At 45.0% G+C, this 23980-nt stretch overlaps 1 protein-coding gene across 1 annotated transcript in view; it reads left to right on the top strand.

The window, feature by feature from the left end:
* The window catches only part of LOC138447725 (LIM homeobox transcription factor 1-alpha-like), a 779358-nt gene that overhangs the window by 709915 nt on the left and 45463 nt on the right, over positions 1-23980 (top strand). Inside the window, exon 4 of the mRNA XM_069604025.1 lies at positions 11074-11231. Within this exon, the coding sequence (XP_069460126.1) occupies positions 11074-11231 (158 nt within the window). The remainder of the gene's footprint in view (positions 1-11073; positions 11232-23980) is intronic.

The raw sequence follows: 23980 nt of genomic DNA, 5'->3' as shown, positions 1-23980 counted from the left end.
CAATCATCCCATCTGCTACTGCTGTGCCCTCGCCATTGATAATGATTGCATAGTGATCCCGGCAAGCCTCTGCTCTTTCCGCATCATGGACACCACGTACATCACGCTGGTTCACGTACTTTCACGTTGACTAGGTTCATTCCTTTAGCATTACAGTTGAAAAGTCGCGTGTTGCAAGATACGAAATCCAAACAAAAACAAGTTCCAACGGCAGTTGTCCAAGGTAAAATTAAATGAAATCCATGAAGAATAAGTTAATAAAGTGAAGTAAATAAACAAAACAAATGCAATAATCGTAAAACACACTTCATAAGCCTCATCTTTTCTTCTTTCCATGTAATCCATTCCTCTGTGCGCTTGAATCCTCCATGGGTTCCACATCCAGATCAGAGAGAAAGGCTTCAGCGCTACGAAAGTCAGTGAATGAATGAGTTTGCCCATTTAAAACTACTCTCAACACTGCTGGATACAGCATTTAGTATTTCAAGTGCTTACTTCTAGCTTTGTCCTTGGCTACATTAAATGCTCTCCTCTTCTCTACAACATCCTTACTAAGGTCTCCAAAGATCATAATCTTGTTACCTCCCCAGTTTAAGTCATTTAATTCACGAGCTCTTCTCAGAATTAACTCTCGCACTGGAAACCTCAAAAATTTAACAATAGAGTGTCTTGGTCTTTGTCCAATGGCAGGCCTGGGTCCCAGGGATCTGTGAGCCCTCTCAATTTCCTGTGGGGTTTTCGGATCCAATTTAAGCATCTTGAATAAAGCATTTTCCAAAAACTATGCAGGGCAACCTAAAAAGAAAGAGGTTTCTAAGGGGAGATCCGGGATTCGAACCTGTGTTGCTGTCGCCTTGCTTCCAAGACGAGCGCATTGCCACTGAGCTATACTATCCGTGGACGGTAGTCTACGTTCGCTGGTCTAGAAAAATGTCAATAATTCCGGCAGCACACATCCCTATGCATTATAGAACCTTATGTCAGGCTGTGTGATGTGACTCAGAACCTATCACACTGAGACAAGAGAGATGACATTCCAAATATTCTGATAGAAATTAGTACCCATACTCGCATATGCTGTCAATTTGGCATTCCAAGTAAGCACGCAGTTTTACAACAGCAGTATGTTGGGTTACAGACTGCAGGGTTTAGTTATCATTTGGAAATCTTCGTTCTGGCCATGGTGCACCAACTTGATTTGGTGTGCGTAATGAGCCTTTTTGCTTTGACCATTTCGGGTATAAGTCAATTGGTTGATAGTTTTCTCTTCACTTTTTTTGAGACCCTGTTTTTATTTTTGAGATTAAGTTTGAGGGTCAATCATTTGGTGACTGTTTTGTGTGTGAAACCTTTGAGTGTTGTTTTGGGGCCATGGTTTCCGTGGTGAAGCTCCCAGTTTGACCTGGCTAATAAGATTCTAGTTCAGTGGTCGAAGTGAGCGGGAACGGTCGGGAGGGGTGTTCCACTACTTTTATTTTTTGCTGTTAATAGCTGTACTACTTTTTGCAACCATGTTCCCCATTCCGGAACTGTTCTCTGTGAAGTTAAAGCACACTTCTCCACTTTACCACAGATATAAGTGACAGCTAAACTGAAATCTGTTTCAACTCAATTGGCTGTCAGCCAGCATGACTGCACCCCTTGAAAAATGTGTTGCACGTTGCGCCCCTTCCTTGCTACTCTGCCTGCCACCGGAGTCACAGTTCCACTACTTTTTTGGTACACTTCTACCACTGTCCTAGTTTGGCATTACTGGTAAGCTTGACATTCTGAGTAGAATGCTAGTTTGCCATTCCCAGGAATCTCAGTGCTGGTCATCCTTAGTAATATTAGCATCCCAAGTAAACTGCCTACTTGACATTACCAGTAAGATGCCCATTCGACCTTGCCAGTCAGCTCCCAGTTTGACATTACCACTAATCTTAACATTTCCAGTAAGCAGCCCATTTGACATTCACAGCAAGCTTATAGATTAACATTCCCAGAAATCTGAACTTTCATAATAAGTAGCCCATTTGAAATTCCCACTAAGCTCTTTAACAGCTGAGTGATGACCAGTTGACCCAAAACAGTTTGAAAATACTATATTCTTGAAGCCACAGGCTTACGAATTGTAAAACAAAGAGGGGTTGAGTTAGAATGTATATATCAACAATGGTTTCCTCCCCAAGTCTCCACTTTCTTAAAACCATGTTCCTCATTCTTTCCCTTCACTCCCTTAAGTCAGGGCCACCTCAAAACAGTCACTAACAATCGCTTGGATTGTATAGCATTCTGAACGCCTCTTTCTTGGCTCTTACTTGGCAGGATGTAGGGTGTAGGGTTGCTATGGTTTCTTGTTTATCATCAACTACGAGGCTAGGGATGGGCTTCCTCAGTATATCCCCTCTGCGGCAAGCATCAGAGAGCGGTCGGCCCGTCTCTGGCACCTGGTGTTTCCAGACATTCTTAGTAAGCTTGACATTCCAAGTAGACCCCCAGGAAGATTGGCATGCCCATTAAACTCCCACTTCAACAATGCCAGTTAGCTCCCAGTTAGACAAAAGCTCCCAGTTTGACATTCCCAATAAGCTCCCAGTTTCACATTCACAAAAAGTTCCAAGTTTTACATTCCCATTGTAAAATTCCATTTCCAGGACACTCAAAATTTGATAATCCCAATAATATCTGAATCTGACATTCTCAATAAATCCTAGTTTGTCTTTGATTGTAAGCATGGCATACCAAGTAAGTGTCTGGTTTGATATTCCCACCAAGCTCCTAATTTGAAATTGCTTGTTAGGGCCCAGTTTGAGTTTCATAGTCCTAGTAATAATGCTCTTCACAGTAATGTTCCCCTTTGACATTCACAATAAGAAAAGACTCAACATATATTCCTATGCCGAACAAAACATCATGGCAAGCAGTGTGATGTGACTCTAAACCTGTCACAATGAGAAATGAGAAACCACAAGCTGGCAATATGGCACTGCTACACGTATGCAGTATATCAGTTTGATGAGGCTCAGACCCCATGACATTGAGACAACATTTTTCAAATGCTTTGGTAAAAATGAGTACCTTCAATCCTACAAGACGCCACTTTGTTATTCCCAGTCAATTCACAGTTTGTGGATCCCAGGCAGCGCCCCGTTTGATATTTCTAGTGAACTCCCCTGTCTACGTTCCTAGTGAATTCCCTGTTTGACATTCCAAGTAAGCTTGGCATTCCTAGTAAGTGCTCAGTGCGACATTCCCAATATGCATAGCATTCCCAGTAGCTGCCAGTTTGTCATTCTCCGTAGACTCACAGTTTGACATTCCCAGAACACTCCCAGTTTGAGAATTCTAGTACACTTCTATTTTGACATCCTCACTAAAATCTCATGATGATATTGTCAATCTGAGTATGACAAGCTCCTAGCTTAAAATTGCAAGTAAGCTTGAACACTTTTAGTTGACACTTCCAGTTAGCTCCCAGTTTGATAGTCCCATGAGGCTTCACATTCCCATTAACATCCCAGTTGGGCATTCCCAGAACACTTTGTCGGTAATTTCAATGAGCTCCCAGTCGGAAATCCCACTAAGCTCCCAGTTTGAATTTCCTAGTGAGCTTGACATTACCAGTGAACTCTCAGTTTGAAATTCCCAATAAACTCCCTGCTGGGCATTCTCAGCAAGCTGGCCAAGCCTAACAATCTCCCAGTTTGGCATTCCCAGTAATCTTAACATTACAAGAAAACTACCAACTTGGCATCCCAAAAAATGATAGCATTTCCAATAATCTCCCAAATGGACTCTTTTTAAATGTGCTTTATTTTTTATTTCACAATGTTTATATAGTGAAAACCACACAACACCACCACAACCCCTGCTTTGCTTGGGCGCAGTAAATGTCGCCGTCGTTTTGTGCGCCCCCAAAGTCACAGTGACTGCAGAGGCACACAAATGAGGGCGACATTTTAGTACGATACGCCAGGGCCTAATGCAGTGACCGCTCACCGCCAGGGGCAGGGAACTTTCCCCACTTTCAGACAGGTAAGGTTATGAAGGAAATTGATGGAAGTGGAGGCCAGGTTTGGAAGAGACTGTGAGCACCAGACAAGCCCAGATCAGGACAGAGGTGCAGAAATGCTCCCACGCCTCATCTGGTGAGATTACAGAAGCCAGCGCCTCACTTCGAGACAGAAACGCCAACTAACCAATCCACTAACAATTTCCCCGCTCTGCATACACCTCTCAAACTCTAAACCAAACACAACCACAAGCCTTCAGCACCTCAAACCGCACAAACTTCACTACACTGCAACAACAAAACAAGACACATATAGACTCACCCAACAGTACACGACGACTACTGGCCGCAAACACCCCAGGCCCAGCCAACGAACCCACCAGGCTGAGGCCGCCAACAGCACATCACTGCTCTCTTGCACTTTTCCATCTTCCTCCCACTAACTCACCCTCCCTTTTCCCCTCTTTCAGAGCCGCCAGAGTGCCAGCGGACCACTCCGGTGGTGATAGTGCGCGGTACAAATATCTTTTAACATTAACAATAACATTAACAAGGCAACAGAGCACAGGAAATGCAAAGTTAACAGCTATAAGGGAGCAGAATAAGAGAGAACAGCGAGGATCAGTAGAAATTACAGCTGGTTAATGGGGAAATAATAAGGTCATAAGAGTTTCTCGTAAACCAATCAAGGATCCAGGCGGAGCTGTCTGGCGAAGAGTTCCATTATTTTATGGCCTATGACTTACAGTCTTTGGGGATGTTTAATCGCAAGAGGTCCTAATAATGACTGGGTCATATTTCCTTGCTTCTGAGATCAGTCGATCAGCGAAATCAAGTGCAGATCAGGGAAAATAAGGCACCTTTAGAAGCAGCTGGCTCTAGGAGTGAATTTCAGTGGCACCTCAATGCGTGACAATACCAATGATCAGATTACTGTTCTAAAGAGGTCTACGGACACAAAGGCTTCATTTCCTTCAGCAGAGAAATATGAAAGTTGCAAATGTGAGCCTTTTTAGCCATGCCTTCCTATGTGAGAGCTTCTTATCAAGCCAAAAATCAAGTGAATGTAAGGGTTGGAAAGCTTGCTAGCAAATTTCAAGGGAAGGCCAACGTTTCCTTATAACGAGGGGTAAACAAAAGGAATCTGTCATGCTAGAGTTAAATTTAAGGTTGGCTATCTCCATCCAACCCTCAGTTTCTAATGAGCAAGATTGTAATCTTTTGATGTCCTGAACCAATGATATCTGCATGTTAAATTACGTATTGTAAGGATAATGGTGAACTTTAATCCCATGCTTTGAGGTAAATTGTCACATAGCTCTGTATACGAGCCTCATGGAACACCACATATAATGGCTATGGTGGGAGAGCAGACTGAGCGCACCTGGATAGCCTGAGATCTCTCAATTTTGAAGAAGTTAATCCAATATAGAATCGAACCTCCAATACCAATGTGTGCAGTGAGAATGGGACAACGGGCCTCGTGACTCATGGCTGACTGTATCAGCAATAAAGCTGCAGTCTGTAGTTTGGTAAATATCGTCCATCACTAGTAGCATAGCAGCTTTGGTCCTGTGCAACCTATGGAATCAGACTAAGAGGTGGGAAGTTAATGGAACTGATCAACATGGATGAGTAGTTGATCGGAAAGAATCTTTTCTAAGATCTGTCCAAAAAATGGTCAGTTAGTGATTGGCTGGTAGTTGCTCAGGACCTTCGGGTCCAGTGGGAGTTTCTTCAAAGGTGGTGTAAAGAGACTAGTCTTAAAGCAATTATGGAGTATTCCTTGTGTAAGTGAGCGGTTAATAACTTTATAGATAGGAAGAAACGCTTTGGGTGGAATGCCATCATCTTCATACATTGGTCTGAGGGAAGCCAGGATTACAGCCTGACTTGGCTGTAGAATCTGATCAAAGGTTTTCCGTAATTTAGTAAACTCGCAAATCGACAATCTCAATAAACTTAAAATTTCAAATTTCCAGTAAACTTATTGTAAGCTTAAAATCCACAGTAACCTTGCAGATTAACACTCCAAGTAAACTCCCAATATAACATTCCAAGTAAGGTCCATATTTGAAATCCCCAGTATGCTCTCAGTCAGACATTCCCAGTCAGATGGACAATGGCAGACACTTACCACATTGATATTCCAGTAAGCTTGGCATTCCCAGTAAGCTCCAACTTTACCTGCCCCAATAAGCCTGACATTCATAGTAAGTTTCCATGTTGACCTTCCCGTAAACATGACATTCCTGGTAAGCTCTCATTGTGACATTCTCAGCAAGCTCATCCTTTGGCATGTCAAGTAAACTTGATATTCTTAGTAAACTCCCTGTTTGATATTCCCAGATATGACAGAGTTTGACATGCCAAGTCAGCTCCCGCTTTGACATTCCCAGTTAGTCCCACTTTGGCAATACCGGTAATTCTCACTTTACCAGTAAGCTCCCAGTTTGGCATTTCCAATAAACGTGCTATTCCCCATAAACAACCTGGCCGACATTTCCTGTATGGCTACAGTTGCACAGTTTGAGTAAACTTGAAATTACACATAAGCCCCCAGTTTGACATTACCACTAATTCCTGTTTGCCACTGTCAGTCAGTTCTCAGTTTCCTATTGCCTATAATCTTCACCTTCCTACTAAGATCCCAGTTTGAAAATCCCAGTAAGCTGACATTTTCTGACATTCCCAGTTTTACATTACCAGTGATCTTTCAGTCTGACATTGCTAACAAGTGTTCCAATTGACACTTTAAGTGATATGATATGATATGATATGATAGTTTATTTATATAGCACCTATAAACAATGTGTTTCAAAGCGCTTCAAGGCAAGGGAGGGAACAAGGGAAAATACAATGACATTCTTACAGCCCATGAACAGTAAGCATGTGAAATGAACTATCGTACTCGGCCTGATGACATTTCAGATAGTGCAAGAGCTAAGACATAGATAAGGAAGGGAGGGGGGAGTGGGAAGGAAATGGAAACAGACAGGCGACTACCGTACTAGGCCTGACGACATTTCTGGTAGAGCCGGAGAAAAACAAAAGGTGAGGGAGAGAGGTGCAGAAAGGGAGGGGAGGAAAAAAACAAGCGACTATCGTACTAGGCCTGATGACATTTCAGATAGCGCTGGAGGGGAAGGGCAAGTAAGGGGAGGTGGAAGAAGACAGACGAGGTTACTATCATACTAGGTCCTTGGACAATTCTGATAGAGTAAGTGAATAGAAAAAAGTAAGGGGAGGAGGGGAGGAGATACGAAAAGGGAGAAAGGGAGAGGAGGAGAGAACAGAGAGTAAGCAGTCAAAAAAAGTGGAGAAGCAAGAGGGAAGAGCAAATACAATTGCAGAAGTCAGTAGTAACACATAATGTTGCAAGCCAGGATACAAGATGAAGATGGGAACAGGATGATTCAGGGCCACCACGAGTACAAGATGCAAAGGAAGTCCAGCATGAGAGTTGAGAAAGGGTGAGCACAGTGAATCAATGAAATACATAAAAGTCAAATCCAGCATTGGCCACAAGACGGTGATGGTGAAACCAGAATGTATCAGGACAGACTCCTGCAGAAGTAGGCTGGAAGTGGAGGGTAGCGGGGGTAGAAGAATCAAGCAAAACAAGCAACACCTGTGTGCAAGAAGGGTGGGGGAAACAAGGGAACAGCACAAGGGACAATAGGGGGTTGGGATGGCCTGTGGGGACAGAGGGTGTAAACACATGTTGGTGCATGCTTACCTGCTGTCTGAGCAGGGGGTCGGGCCCTGGATCCTCCTGGTCTGAACAAGTCCAAACAGGAATTGCCCTTTTCGTTGACTGCCCTTCGCTTCTGACGGCCGGGCGAGAGATGCCTTGATCTAAGTGTTAAGAGCAGGAATGAAGAGGCAGGGCTAAGAAGGTGGGTGGTGCTTTGGCAACCTGGAAGGCACCAGACCTAGATCTACCTGCACCTGCTCCCCATCTACAAAGGAAAAGAGGCAATAGGGCTCCTTAAGTAGGGGAAAAGAGTGGCAACCAGGAAGGCACCAGGTGAGCGGGGCTTGCTAAGTGGGGAAAAAACATGCATGAGAAACCGGAGGGTATCCTCACTCCTACTCCCCCTGGATCCTCTTCTCAGGTGGCCAGGGAAAGGCCATTGCTTTCAGAGCCACTGGAGAGGAACACAGAGGACCGGTGAGAGCAGGGAAATGTCACTTAAAGCAGGGGCACTCATATGGGCTAGTAATGAAGTGCCGAATTAATCAAATTGAATACCGAACTGAATGAAAACTTTGTGGGCAAAGCTATTAGCTGATGAAAGTTAAAAGGGAGAGTGCCCCACTGAAAGCAACCTACAAAATAAGAGTGAATGTATGCAAGAGAATGACAGAAAGGTAGGAATAAATAAGAGTTAACTTTATGAATGGCTCTTATGCCAGTATTTGGCTACAGTGCGGCACAGCCAAATACTGGCATAAGATGTGTGACACGTTATGGCAAAACCAGGAGGCTAACCAGGAGAAACCAGGAGAGTGTGAATCTGCACATAAACCCAGGAGGCCGACAAGGAGAAGCTAAGTGAATGTGAACCTATACACTGGGGTAAATGCAGAAGAATCTGTGTGGACTGAAGAGCCTAGGGTTCTGTGTTGCGTGACCTGTAATGGGTGGACCGCGTGGTCTGACAACTGCGCATAGACCAGGGAGACCTAAATTGTGAAAGCAAAAGACATTGTGAAACAAACCAATAAGAAGCACTGTAAGTGAACTGTTAATGTAATCCAGAAGGAGGGTCAAGCTGACCTACAGTTGTGTTGAATATTGAAAGACTGAAACAAGTACAAGTTACTACGTTAAGGTATTGGCCAAGGGAACCCTGAGACTTGATGAACTGCTAATATTGTCTTGAGGACGGAGCCTCAAGACCCTTTTCTTTTGAATTGTGTTTCCTTGAACTTGGGGAAGGGAACCCCAGGGTTTTGTGGAACTGTGTGACCTTGGAAAAGGTAATCTCGAGACTTTTGTGGAACTTTCTTGAACTTGGGGAAGGGGAACTGAAAGGGAAGTTGAGAGCTGGAAGACGCTCAAAACGTTGTGTTGATCACCATTTCTTTTATTATTGACATCGCTAAACATTGTTTAGCTTTAGTTGTGAGGGCAAGGATAGGTTTTGTACACAGACAGATTTGACTCAGACTTTCCTTAGTTTCGTTCAGGTAAGGAATTCCGACTTTGGCATAGGGCAAGTTAGGCCTTCTACCATCGTGACATTTGATTTAAAAAAAGCATTTTACTGTGAACTTTGAATCTGTTGTCTGTGCCTTGCTTCATTATGCCTTCACACATGGCATTCCGAAAAAAAGATTTACAGTCCCAGAAAACTCACAGACTGACATTCCCAGTCAGCTTGCGCTTCTTCATAAGCTCTCATTAATTTTAACATTATCAGTAAGCCCCCCGTTTGGCATTCCCAATAAACCTAGCATTCCCAATATGCTCCCAGATTGGCATTCCGATTAACTTTACATTCTGAAAGGCTCCCTAATCATCAACTCAAAGTAAACTGGACATTCGCAATGAGCTTCAAGTTTGGCATTCCTAATAAGCATGTAAAGCCCAATAACCTCCCATTGTCACATTGCCAGTAAACTTCTAGTATGATATTCACAGTAAACTACCAGTTTGAAATTCACATTCAATTCCCAGATTTACTGTACTCTTGGCATTCCCGGTAAACTACTAGTTTGCATGCATATTAATATTTACATTCTGGATAAGCAGTTTAACAATCCCATTAACTTGGCATTCCCAGTAAGCATGCCAGTCCCATTAAGCTTTCAGTCTGACATTCACAGGACGCTGCCTTGGACATTATCTGCAAGCTTAGTATTACAAGTACACATGCTTACCAAAAAGTCGGGATAAATGAGTCTCTGATAAGGTGACAGTAAGCTTCCCTGTTAGCAACTCACATGTTTCTGTAAATTGGTCCATTAAGGATGTTCTATTGAGTAGAATTGGTCAGTTGCAGGAATCATTGCAGTATATCCCTCTCCTTGACATTTCCAGCCATCTCCCAGTTAGGCATTGCAAGAAAGCTCCTATTGTGGTTTGGTTTTCAAAGTAAGGGCCCAGTCAGTTTGCAGTTTGACATTTCCAGTATTCTTGACATTTCTAGTAAATTCCCAATTTGATATTTCCAGCAATGTCCCATGTGACAAGTTCAAAATTCCCAGTCAGTTCGTTCCCACTCTGACATTCTCATTAATCTTAACATTCCTGGTAAGCTTCACATTCCCAGTAAGCTTCCAGTTTGACATGCCTGGTCTTCCCCGTAAAACTGTAGCTCAAAATTCCTTGCACGCCCTGAGTTTGACATTTTCAATTAGCTTGACATTCAAAGTAAGCTTCAAGTTTAATATTCCCACTAAGCCCACAGATCAACATTTCCAGTAAACATGTCATTACCGGAAGGCTTCCATTATAACATTCCCAGGTAGCTTGACATCCCCAGTAAACTCCCAGATTGATATTACCATTAAGTTCCCATTTAGGCATTCACAGTCAGCTTGACATTCCCATTGTACTGGGAGTCTGACATCCCCACAAATCTCCCAGTTTAACATTCCCTGTAAGCTTGACGTTCCTTGCAAGCTCTCACTTGAAAATTCCAAGTAACCTGACATTCCTCTAAACGCCTAGCAGTCGAGCATTGGCTCTTGCCATAAAGCTCCGAAGCTGACATTGCCAGTAAGCTCCCAGTTTACACAGTTCCAGTACATGTACCCAGAAATCCCAAACCAGCACCAAATATTATGTAGAGCAATCTATCACTGAGAAAACCCTGCTTGTCCTAGACAAATTATAAAGACATCCCATAGGCCCCAACTTTTATAAAACATAATGACAAGAAGTGCGATGAAGCCGGTGACAACGCAATCCAATTGCGCTGGATAAAAGAGTGCTTACTATCGCAGAAGGTGACAGCGGCTTTCCTGGTGGCAAATAAAAATGTTTCTGTTCATTAAGAAGGGTGTTCAATTGAGTACGATTGGTCAGTTGCTGAAATCAATGCAATAAATCCCTTCTCTTTTTTTAGTTAAAAGTGAAGATGACGATGGAAGCCACTCTCAAGGCAAAGGGGGCGATGACAGCAAAGACCACAAGCGATCCAAGAGGCCACGCACCATTTTGACCACGCAACAGCGGCGGGCTTTCAAGGCATCGTTTGAAGTGTCCTCCAAACCGTGCAGAAAGGTATGGCACCTACACAACTCAACTTCAAAACAGTTTAGCTTTATAAAGGACATACATGGTTTTCATGTACCCCATCATTCATGGCAATAACAATAATTTGTCTAACACTTTCATTGTGATGATGCATGACTCAAGTGTGAGACACAATCTCCTGACCCATGGTTCTGAGGCAGCATTGCCATAATTCTTTGCTTTTGACCCTGCTGGCCTACTGATGTTTCCTTGACAAACTCTAATCCTAGAGCTCATTAAGCTCTTGATTACTGATATCCCCCCATGAGGAATTATGATAACCGTATGTATCATAATCCCTCCATTCTCCACCGACCTCCTACCATCCATCGTTCAATCCCTTTGTTGTAGGGCACCTGACTCAGGATTGCCCCGCTGTCTGTTATTGCCAATGTACGTGCTTCTGGCTGAAAACACACATATCCTCAAGGTTACACAAAACCTTGCTGTGGAGCCCAAAGACCTAGCATTGGGCCACTGACTCTCACAGGGGGGACTCTGGGAGAATTAACCCTGGGACGACCTTGTCCCCAGTAACCGTAAAGTAGCAAGAAACCCAGACTGCATACCCCACTCTCTACCTCCCACAGAGTCACTCAGCCACTCCATGGACAGCAGCATTGCCATTGAACCAAAAGTGGACTAGTGTTGCCTCTGTGCACCCACAAAGCGTGTACAGACACTAACAAGCCCCAGTAAGTCTTCCACACATCCCTGGCTCAACGGCAGACACTATACCTGATGGTTGGTGGAGAACAAATACTTTCACCCACAAGTCTATTTCTTTGCTTTGTTTATACTGACTAGTGTTGCACATAGTGCCATTATTTTCCTTCAAAAAATATAAAGGACAGCAAGCATACTTGCCAACATTCTGTGACCAAAGAGATGAGGATTTTTCAACTTTGAAAAATAATAATTCCCATAACAATGACATCGCAGGAAAATACAAAACATACAAACAATACAACATGGAAAGATTTTGAAATGTAAAAAATGTATAATTCTGAATGCTAACACCAAACTGTCGGCAGATGCTGTGTGATGGTGTTACACTCTGCCACTTGCTTTCATTGCTGGTTCACCTAAGGGTTGTACCGGCAAGAGTGCAGGACAGAGTCACGCAGCTGTCAGGTCAGAGGATTGGTCTGAGTGCAATCAAAGTAATCACCTACCAGTCCACTGTACAGACAGACTAATGTGTTGCATGCTTTGTCCTGGAGCCTGCCTTAGGGTCACATAAATTACTTGCCACTGTAAAAAGCAGTAGGATCTGTCACTGAAATCTGTAGGCGGCAGGGCTGCTTCAAAAGCAGTAGCCTACTGCCTAAATCTGTAGGGTTGGCAAGTATGGGACAGGTGTATTACGTCTTCTTTGTTCCACTAGCTTGGTGCATGGCTCTCCTTTTGCTTACTGTTCTCTGTTGTTAGGGGAATCCTGTTGCGTACGTGCCCTTTAAGGACATGTTGTCATTGGAGGAAGAGGCCGCAGGGGGAAGTCAGTTCAACAAAGATACGTGAAGTGAAAGGCGCCCGTCTCCATGTGCGTTTCCTTCTCAGTGTCCTTTATTCATTTATAGAGAGAGAGAGAGAGAGAGAGAGGAGAGAAGAGCCGAGCCGAGCCGGTGCATCGTCCCCTGAGGCTATGTGGTAGCCATTGACTCCTTCGTCTCTGGCAACACGTCCTGCTTGTGCTCCTCCAGCGTCCCACGTCCTGTGAACACTGCCACATACACAGCGCCGTGTCCTGGGCGTTCTGTGCCGCGTTTGGAATCCCTGCCGAGGCCCAGCCTGAGAGCGCTGCTTTCCAGGAATTCATCTCGCCAGAGAAGGCCTGGCGCAAACATCCTTCACCCTGGCTACGCTGTTGCCTGGATTTCCGCGCCCCACGGTGCGCACTTCAGGAGGCCTGTGAGCCTCGGTCCGATCAAGGAGCAAAGTGAGAGAGTGCCACGTAGAGCAGCGTCTCCATGCTGCGGAGGAGCGTCTGCCTGCGAGGCTACGTTGATGCCTGCAGCTGTCCCTGAATCTCATTGGGAGTGAGTCACGAGCTGCCAACATAAAAGTAGTAAATGGAAAGTGGAAATAAATAGTGTACAGTGACTGTGCCAGTAGTGAGCTGCACTGGCTGGCTGGAATATACCTTCGCCCCCAGCACATCCACAGAATCATAGTCACAGAGGATGGAGGGAAGTGCATGTGGCGTGGGGCAGCATCGCTAATACTGTGCAGGCTACAACAGAGGGCCAGTCATAGGGCTGCGGTAAAGACTGGACAGACACCAGAACACTGCATCGCAGTGGACAGCACTGAGTGCATGCCAGGACTGCTGAGTATTAGTGAGGTGCCGCCATGTTACACCAGGCTGATGAAAAAGGGGTGCCACAGCAGATCATCACAAAGGTGGCCTTTTTTAAGTAATCAATGCCCGTTTAACCTGAAACCTCAACATGACAAGGGACCACGGTGGACCGAATGGGTCGAGAACTCTGATGACTTCATCATGGCCTCTGGGGAAGAGAAATCGACAGTCCTGCAGGGCATTGCCATGAACCTTGCCAGGAAGGAGATAAACGGGATCATCAAGACGATTCCAGCAGGAGAGAGGATCACCTATGATGATCTTGTGACAGCGCTAAACAAAAAGCTGGTAATACAACAGAATAGAGACTATGGGGGTAATTCCGAGTACGGTGGTAAAGGGTTAACGGCACCGGTAAGGATGCCGGTGCCATTAACCCCCTACCGCTGCATTCCGAGGTCCCTTAGCGGGTCCCACTAGGGCCGGCTGGTTTAACCAGCCGCCCTTAGCGGAACCCGCTAAGGGACCAGGGAGCTAATAACGGGCCTGCTATTTGTGGGCCCGTTATTAGCTCCTTCCCCATTCCCATTGAGCCTTATGTGGGCTTGAATGGGAATGGGGAATGGCATTCAGAATGGGGACTTACCGGGTCCACCTACGTCGGAATGTCCCGGTAAGTCCCCATTCTGACACCACGGACCCAGACACGGCTATTAGCACCATGGCTGCCTCCAAACTCGTAATGACCCCCTATGAGAGATATGTATTCAATCAATGTCAAGACTCCCTGCATGAAACTGTGGAAGAATTCATCACTCGACTTAGACAGAAACTGGTCCACTGCCAGGTCTCAGACTTTTCTGATGATGAGGCAGTTCGGCATCGCGTGACAGAGGGTTGCATTTTGTCTGCACTATGAAAGCAGCTCCTGAAGAAGCCACTAACAATTTACGAGATCATAGAGATGGCTCGGTTCCACGAAAGACTCAAGATTCAAGCAACCACCATGAAGATGCCCAAGAAGAATGGTGACAAGGAGAAGACTGTGGCAGCATTCTCAGCAATCAGGGACCTAGAAAGAGGACCTGGCAACAACCCGTTCACATCGAGAGGTGGGCAGAAGGACTGATACATGCAGGCATGGCCTGGTCCCCGCCCACAGAGACTGTTCTATCGCTGTGGCCAGGCATACCCACATCTGGGAATGTGCCCAGCTGTCAGCCAATGATGTTCGATGTGTGGTAGGGAAGGACATTGTATGAGAGGACAACCAATTTAAAGCAGATACAGACTGCCGCACATTGGGAATAGTTAAACATTGGAAATACATAGTTGTTTAACAATATTGATATACTTTCCATTTATGTTCTCCCTTGTTCACTCACACGGATCCACCTGGGGGTATGTGCTTTATCTATTCTTGTATTATCTTTAAATTATTAATATATGTTTTGTGTTAAAATGCTGTATTGTTATACGAATGATCAGTTGATGGTATATTCACTAAAGCATGGCCCTGACGATGGTCATAGACCGAAATGCATTGGCATATGTGCTTACTGATGAAACAACCTATGTTTTTCGAAGTTGCCTCACTATATGAGAATTGAATTGGTGATACTAAACCTAGAAATGTGAATAAAACATTTCTTGTTGAAGAATTCACTACAACCTTTGCATATCTATGAATCAATATTAAATACTTTATTGAATTTTTGAATTTAATTGCGCAACCCTGCCAAGGGTCAACTGAGAGCTCTAGCCTCTAGTAAGGTAATGCTACCTTACTTTCCTTCTAAACAGGGAAGGATATTTTCACACTGTCTGTCGAGAAGCGAGTCCTTACCCGCCTGGTCGACAACCGCAAGCGAAGCCCGAGAGCTGGTGCCAATCTGCCAGACCAAACCCACAACAGCAGTGAAGAACGGCGCCATTTTACCCACAACTTCCAAGAAGAATGATAAGAGCCAAGGACCAAGCTGAAGACTATGGAGAAGCCGCAAGCGAGGAGCATCTGCCACAGGCATGGTATTACCCGGAACAGTATTGATTGCAACATGTACAATTAATATGATGAATACGCACTGGAACCATACCCTGAATATACAGGCGAGTTTGTCAACCTGATGCAGGGTGAGCAGGAATGTGTTGACGCCCCAAAGGTTACGGTTAAAATGGATGAGGCAACACACTGCTTCCTGATAGACACCGGCGCCACAGTAAACATAATGGGGAGCAGGAATCCCTTCAAACAGGAGTTTGAGGAGGTCTGACCCAATTTAAGGTGTGCATTTTCCAGTGGGGAGCAAAACACACCATTGCCATCACTTGTACAGTTTCAGAAGACGCTCTCACACAATGGGAAGACGATTGACACCACCATTCACATGCTCAGGAGCCTCGTAAGTGGAGAGTGTCTGCTCAGCTACTGGACAGTGAAGGTGCTTGGATTCATAGACATCCATTATCAGGACAGTGCAGTGGTACGATGCAGCGCAGACCGTGGTGGGAACCAAAGCATTGCCCACATGACCAATATGGTTCTGCGCGATGGCGTAGTTGACCACTGGGCGACCACTATGCTACCACTGAGGCACTTGGGATTTGTTGTATAGATGTGCAAGGCCTGGATTACTAACGGTCCATCAACTGAGACAATAAACGTTGCCAAGTTAAGGCTATAAGCTGTGCTGATTGGATGCTGATGACCCTGGGAGGAAGTTGGGACGGGTCAGCCTGAGCAGCATGGGTGGGGCAAGTCTGGCCGAATCCCTGTGCTTTTAGACGATGCATAGCCGTCAGTGCCATTGGAAGTTTCACACTATGCAGACTGTAGCAGGCTGTGGGACTCAACGGACTATTACTGGAGTCCTGGGCGGTGGCATACTTATACTTTTGGGGCGGGACAATGTGATGATTTGGGCTGTGGTGGGTGACTGTCAGGTGGATAAGGTGGGTAGTTTTGAAGTCTCGAGTGGGTAGATCTGGGGTGCACTGTTATAGTATCCTTTATGCAGTCTCTGTTGTGGGGGCAATGGATTGTGCTTTCTGTTTGTTTGTTTTTTCCCAAATGCAAATAAATCATTCCCAAAAAAATAAAGCATTTCCCACATGACCGGTCAACAATGGAGAAGTTGATTAAACAAGCATTCCCTGGGCTGTTTTGAGGGCTTGAGAAGCTGGAAAACACTGTAGAACGGCTACACATCAACGAGAACATCAGGCCCGTTCGCAACACCCGGGAAGGGTTGGTTTTCACATGCAGGAGGCAGTGTCCCGAGAACTGCAACAGTTGATGAATAATGACATAATTGAGAAGGCGACTGGTCCCACAGCATGGATCTCACCCCAGTAATAGTGCCTAAGGAAGGGAATAAAATAAGACTATGCATTGACAGTGGCAACACCGCAACCGAGAGCGAGAGACAAAATAGAGGACACGATTGTCCAACTAAATCGTGCCATCAAGTTCTCCAAGCTGGACCTCAGCCAGGGGTACCACCAGCTGCAGCTACATCCAGAATCAAGAATAATCACAACTTCCGCCACCTACGATGGGCTGTTTCACTACAAACACCTCCATTTTGGTATCTCATCGGCCACAGAAATATTTCAGGAGGTCATCTGGCAGCTGCTGATACCTGTAAAGTCAGCATTTAATTATTCTAATGGCATCTTGATATACGGAACTTCCCAGGAAGGAAGAGCATGTTCAAGCCCTCATAACTGGTGAGTAGAGATGGGCTTACATTAAACTATGAGAAGTGCAACATCAACAAGGATAAACTATGTTTCTACGGGCACATATTTTCCAGCCAGGGAATGCAACCAGACCCAAGGAGGTACGCACCATCATGGATCTCCCGTCACCTGAGCAAGTAGCTGACATCAGGTCATTTTTAGGGATGGCTGGGAACTGTGCGAGGTACCTCCCGAGATACGCCATCACTGCAGAGACTACTGCGGAAGGAAGAGCCATTTCACAGGTCGCAGGAATGCCAAAGGGTGTTTGACTCCAACAAGATGGAGCTGGCAAGTGCGACACATCTGGCATATTTAAACCCGGCCTGACACACAGAGATTGTGGTCGATACCAGCCCCCTGGGGCTGGGGGCCATTCCTGCCCAGTGTGATGTGCCAAAGTTACCGGCAAGTTTTGTGGTGGCCTATGTCCCAGACAGTGAGTGAAAGCTTGGCAGCAGTACTTCCACCACTTTGTAATAGGGAACAGTTTCACACTTGTAACTGACCACCAAGCTTTATTGTTGCTGTTTGGCAACCCGAGGACGAAGATGCTGCCCAGGATAGAGAGGTGGGGCATCCGCCTACAGGAATACGATTATAATATCATCCACATGCCAGGAGGGGATGACAACCCAGCCAACCACAGCCGACTACAGCCCACTACATTTCACGGTACCCGAGTGTGAGGCAACAGCCACCGAGAGACGGGGATGCAGAGTATCTCTACTACGTCACTAAGCAGGGCATGCCACACTGGTATTGACTATGGAAGAAATCGCACAGGAAGACCCGTACATTATTATGGCCAGGGAACTAACAAGCACCAACAAGTGGAAGGACTATAAGCGGCATCTACCACGCCATCGAGGCGCCAACACGCAAGAGATGGACTGGATGGCAAAAGTATGCACAGCATTGTCCGTGTCCGAACAGGGGATACTACTGAGGGGATGTTGTCTCGTCATACCATCTTCCTTTCGAAGGGGCCTGGTGTTGTGGCCGCATGAAGGACACCAGGGGGTAGAGGCAACCAAGAATATGCTTAGGCAGGTGGTCTGGAGTGGACACCATGAAGAAGGAGGCGGTCTCGATGTTTCCTGTGCCAATGCACAGCCAAGAGTAATCCATCACTCCGACTACAAGAAACCGAGATTCCCGAGACGGTTTTGCAGAGGTTCGCAATGGACTTCTACGGACCGTTTGAGACAGGAAACCACCTGCTAGTGATCATAGATGAGTTCTCGAGATTTCCGTTTGTAAAGAGGGTCTCTTCCACAGCATTCATCCAGGTAGCTGGTGTAATCAAAGAGTTCTTCAGAGAATGGGGCATTCCCCACACTGCGAAAATGAACAATGGGCTGCCATTCAACAGCCATGAGTTTGACAAATTCGTGAAACACCTACGTTTCATACACCAGAAGATAACCCTGCTGTGGCCACAGGCCAATGGCATGGCAGAATGGTTCATGTCCTCCAGAAAGGGGAAAATACAGAAGGCTACCATTGAGGTGATGCCAATACAGCAAAGCCTGTGCCGAATGCTGCAACACTACAGGAACACACCACACACTGTGACGGGCGAGCCGTCCGGTGACCTGATGTGGGCTTACACTGCAAAGAAGAGGCTTCCCCAGGTGGAAAGAGTGGATCGGGCGCAAGCAGGAGAGATGGAAGTCATGGAAGCCGAGATACAGGAGAGAGACGCCAGAGGGAAGGAATTAGACAAAGGGCAGACCAACTGGAAGAGAAGGGGAGGATGACCCTTAGCAGGGTCACAATACCACACATTCGCTCACATGGTTGCACAAGGAACTAGGGTGCTCAACCCAGGCCTGCCTTGTGCTCAAACAACAGTTTTGGCCCAAATTGGCCACCACGCCCATGTTATCACCCCAGTCTAATAGGGACTAGTCCTCACAAATACTCTTACACTACGTTCACGTCCCACAGACTCCAGCGAGACACCACTGGTATTTACTCACCCCCTCCCAATTTTGTAATTACGATTGTCGAATCTAGGCCATAATACAGCCTATCATTCTACATTGGCACCCTATTCCCAACCACCTTTTATGTTTATTGTTTACAGGCTGACTCCAGCCTGGTTGTGGACTACCCACCTTAATTGTACATTGGGGCCTGTACAATCCACCACAGAATAAGCTACAGGAGCTTACCAAATCTCATGGGTAAGCTCCCCACAATATCTCCAATTCCTACTTCCCAAGTTGCCAAGCACTTAATTAATCATGGCCAAACCTTTTACCCCTCTTCCTCTCTCTGTTTGGTTTTTTGTTTGTCCCTCCTTGCAAATCCTGCAACACACACACTTTGTCCATGTTATGCGATGTTATCTTTGTAACCATTGTGGCATTATACACTATTGACGCATCTCACCTATTGAGGATTAACCTTGAAAATGACCTGGAAGGTTGAAACACGTGTCAGCAAATCACAATACAATAAACTACTATATGATTTCTCGAGCATGACTAAAAGATCATTCAATTATAATAATACAAGAGACAAGTCGTCAAGTATACAGCGCGTACATGGATGGTCTCATATACAATTGCCTAATACATTTAGTGCTTGGCCTAAGAGGATTTACTGCAGTCAGTTGGATGGAGGTAATTTGTCAAATTTAACATCAAGCTCCTGACAGTGCAGTAAAACTGTTACCACTCCAGTTACCACCCAAAATGTGTCGGTAATCTAAATACTGCCAGATGCCTACTACACATCCACACTTGGAATGAAGCTCATGTTTGGATTGCATACCCGATATGGGTCTTTTTTATTTTTATTTGTTTTATTTTATTGTTTAAAGCACGGATATAGCTCGAGTGCAACAGAGCGCTGTACAGAGTGTGGGTATCCGGCAGTTGAGTTGGCATCAGTTAAAAGAACCGCAGAATTGTGAGATCTGTGCATCGGTATTCGCATCAATTGGAATTAGTCCTTGGTCAGATGTTGTTGAATGGGCCATGTTTTGAGAGATTTGCGAAATTGTGGGGGAATTCTGAGACGGCAATGGGTTTGAGTTCCAGAGGGTGGGTGCATTGCAAGAGAAGGATTGTTTGCGGGTTCTCTTTTTGCGGACGAGTTACGATTCAAGCTATTTAGTTGATTTCCTGCGCGTGGAGCGTGTGCCACCAGATATGTCAAGCTCAGCCACCAGGTACGCTGGTGTGCTACTCGTGACTGCTTTGTAGATGATACATGCAGTCTTTAAAAAGTATCCTGGCTTGCCGATGTAGTTCATGTAGAATGGCGGTAATTCAGTCAAATTTCTGTGCTCCTGTAATATGACATGCTGCAGCATGGTGGACTGCTTTTAGGGGAGCCATGTCAGTGGATCATTTCCCCCAATGATGTGCGAGACCAGAAGGGCCTGCAATATGGTCGGGCAGTCCTGCAGCAGGATGCAGGATTTGATTTTTCGAAGGCTAGAGATTCTGAGCCAGGCTATTTTGTCCTTTTTGGCTAAGTGTTTCCAGAAGGACAGATTGCTGTCAATGGTGAAGTCTAAGGATTTTGCTGAGTCTGAGAGTTGTGGATCAAATCCTTCTAGGCGCATGTCATTGAGCCATTGTTGGACAAGTTGTTTTTTAGCAGGAGGGCTGATGAGGATGAATTAAGTTTTGGATGGGTATAGTTTGAGGTATCCAGTCGACATCTAGGACTGGATGATGGCTACGTAATTGCAGAAACTAATGATGTCCTGCGTTCTCTTTACTCTCATGTACAACTGAGTATCGTCTGCACATTGATGGATGACTATATTGGAGTTTCCAGAGGCTCCATGTAAAGGTTAAAAAGGATTGATGAGAGGGTGGAGTCTTGGGGGACTCTGCAGTAGGCCTTGAGTTGATTAGAATGCAACGAGTTCATCTGGACAGCCTAGTGTCTGCCTGAAAGGGAAGAGGTAAACCAATTCAGGACATTGCCAGAAAATCCCATCCTATCAGCAAGGAGAGAGAGAAGGATGTGGTAGTTGACGGTGTTGAATGCAGCTGAAAGGTCAAGAAGGACGAGGAGGCATGGGTCACCCTTATCCATGATATGGAGAGCACCATCCACCACCTGGATGGTGGTTGTCTCAATGCTACCCTTTGGGCGGAACCCTGACTGATAGTCATTTAGAAGGTGGAGTTGTTCGATTATGGCGAGTAGTTGTGTAGCAACTACTTTTTCCAAGATTTTTCCACTAAACAGGAGGTTTGTAATGGGCCTGTACTTGGCCAGCTCGTCTGGATCTAGGGTTTGTTTTTTCAAAAGAGGTTGTATGATACGACTCTTGATGGTGCTGAGGAGCGCAATGAGCGCCGGGCCCGTCAATTGTTTAATGATGGAGGCCAGAATTATATCGTCAGAGTAAGAAGTAGGTTTGATGGAGGCAATCATTTTTAGGAGAAAAGTAAGGAGAGAATTCAATTGAGAGGGGTAGTGTGTATGTCGGGGTGCAGCGGATGCTAATGCTGTGAGATGTTGATTCGATGGTCTCTCAGATTTTGTCTGTTTTTACAATACAAACAATGTGTTGATTCTGTTTCATTTATCCTGATTTCATGGTACCTCGGGGTCAGGTGAGGATTTGGGACAATGCTTTAGTACTTCAAAGAGGGCTTTGCTCCTGTTAGTGGCTGCTGCAATGGTGGTGGAGTAAGTAATCAGGTTGTGCCTTGGTAATCAGAATCCTATGGTTTGCACGCAGAGGTTTGAGGTTGGTGAGATCTCCAGAGTTATGATTTTTGTGCCACCATTTCTCTAGGGCTCTGATTGAGCATTTGTTTGTTTGTTTATTTCATTTATTTGTAATGCGCTCCAGAATGCTAGAGAAGTAGAGGCTTGGAAGGCGCGAAAGCTGGAGGTGAGCGAAGCAACTGAGTGGCAGGGCCTGGTTAAGTGACCATCAGCCGACTCAAGGATGTCTGCCTGAAAGCTGGAGGTGGGCGGAGCAACTGAGTGGCAGGGCCTGGTCACGTGACCAGCAACCTATTCAATGCTGTCTGCCTGTAGCTGGCCTACAGTCCTTAAATAGAGGTTTGACAGGCGCAAAGTGACAAGTAGCCTACTCAATGCTGTCTTCATGTTCCAGGTCGCCTTTCTTTAAGTTCCACGTACATTATGCAGTTAGGAGTCATATTTGATTGACAGCCAATAGAACCTGCTCACAATACAACACACAGTTCTCTTAGATTTGCAAAAAAAAGAGCTATAGGAAAGCATGATAATTAGACACTTCCTCACCCCGCTTTTGTCAAATTAAATTGCACATTAGCAATATGTACATGTCAAATCTTTAGGACTATATGCCGATATGTGTAGTGAGAATGTGCGGCCTAGTCTGTCAGAAGTGTTCAAAGGCTTGGCATGGATTAGCAGCTTCCTGAAACCCCATCGTCACACCCTTCTACTGCACTTATTTCTGATGCAGTAGTAAGGGGTCTCAGATTGGCGATCCGCCCAGGCCACGATAGTCATTGCTTTTGTTACCCCCCACTAACACTCAAAAGTGCACGCGTGTTATTGAATCTGGGAGTATATTGATGCTATTCCCAAAATGAAATGCCCAAAAGATCAGAGACCCTCACGGCACTAATTTGTTGCCGCAGAAATTGGTTTTCATACTTGTACAACCTTCTTATGAACTTTTTAACAAGGACAAATATAAATTCAAAATGAATGATGGAGAGGGTTACACACAGACAGACACGACCAAACCCACAAACTCAGATAAATAGTTTATACATGTAAAGCAGGAAAAATCATGAATAAACATTATTAATCCACCCCTAGATCATATCATAATCATCAGCATGTGTATCCCCACATTTAAACTGTACCTTACATATTTGCTTACATATATCATATATATATATATAAATATATATATATATATTTGGACACCATTGACAGAGTATCTTAATATCTCGATTTTGGAAATCGTCAGAGCCCTTATGACATAGACTCTTTGGGCTCTCTGTAGCTTATCATGAAAATGCGAATAAACCATATCTGGTCCCCTGGGGAATGCACTGCAAAGTGAAAAGTTTATACTATCTAGCACATCCCTGAGTACTGTGTAAATCTCTGACAGTTGGGTTGTGGGACTATAATGGCGTACCGTTGATCTCTTGCAGAAACCACTGTCATTATTTGTCAGAATAGGTATGGGAGATTCACTGCAGTGCATAATTCAGTGGCCATCTTGAACTAGCAAGATTATCAGCTATAGGTTGCTGTTGATAATGCTCTATCCAGCGGTATTTGCACCTTTAGTCGTATACAACTGTATCCATCTTCAATTCCCTAACTTTAGTTCCACCTATTGACAAATCTTTTAATTATTCTTGAGCTGTGGTGTTGCCTTTTTAGGTATTTTAAGGCTCATAAACTTTTGAAGTCCCTCAAACAGGTCTGAGAAATCCAAGCAGAAAACATGGCAGTGCTGGCCCTCCTGCACTGAATTCTTTTGGATAATATTAATTTACAATATAAACATATACACATTTCTTGTAACTTAAGAGCCGGGTTTTGTCACACGGCAGGCAGGCGGCCACTATGACAGCAGCGCTGGGTCAAAAAAGCTGAACAAGAGCTACTTCATGGCACTTGTAACGATAAGAGTCAAAAAAGTGCTCAGAGTTTATAAAAAACATATGACTTATTTTTTTAGCCTTTTGAA

The sequence above is a fragment of the Ambystoma mexicanum genome, chromosome 3q (genome assembly GCF_040938575.1).
Source record: "Ambystoma mexicanum isolate Mex_15411 chromosome 3q, UKY_AmexF1_1, whole genome shotgun sequence".
NCBI lineage: Eukaryota > Metazoa > Chordata > Amphibia > Caudata > Ambystomatidae > Ambystoma > Ambystoma mexicanum.
This window is presented reverse-complemented; position numbering and strand designations above follow the sequence as displayed.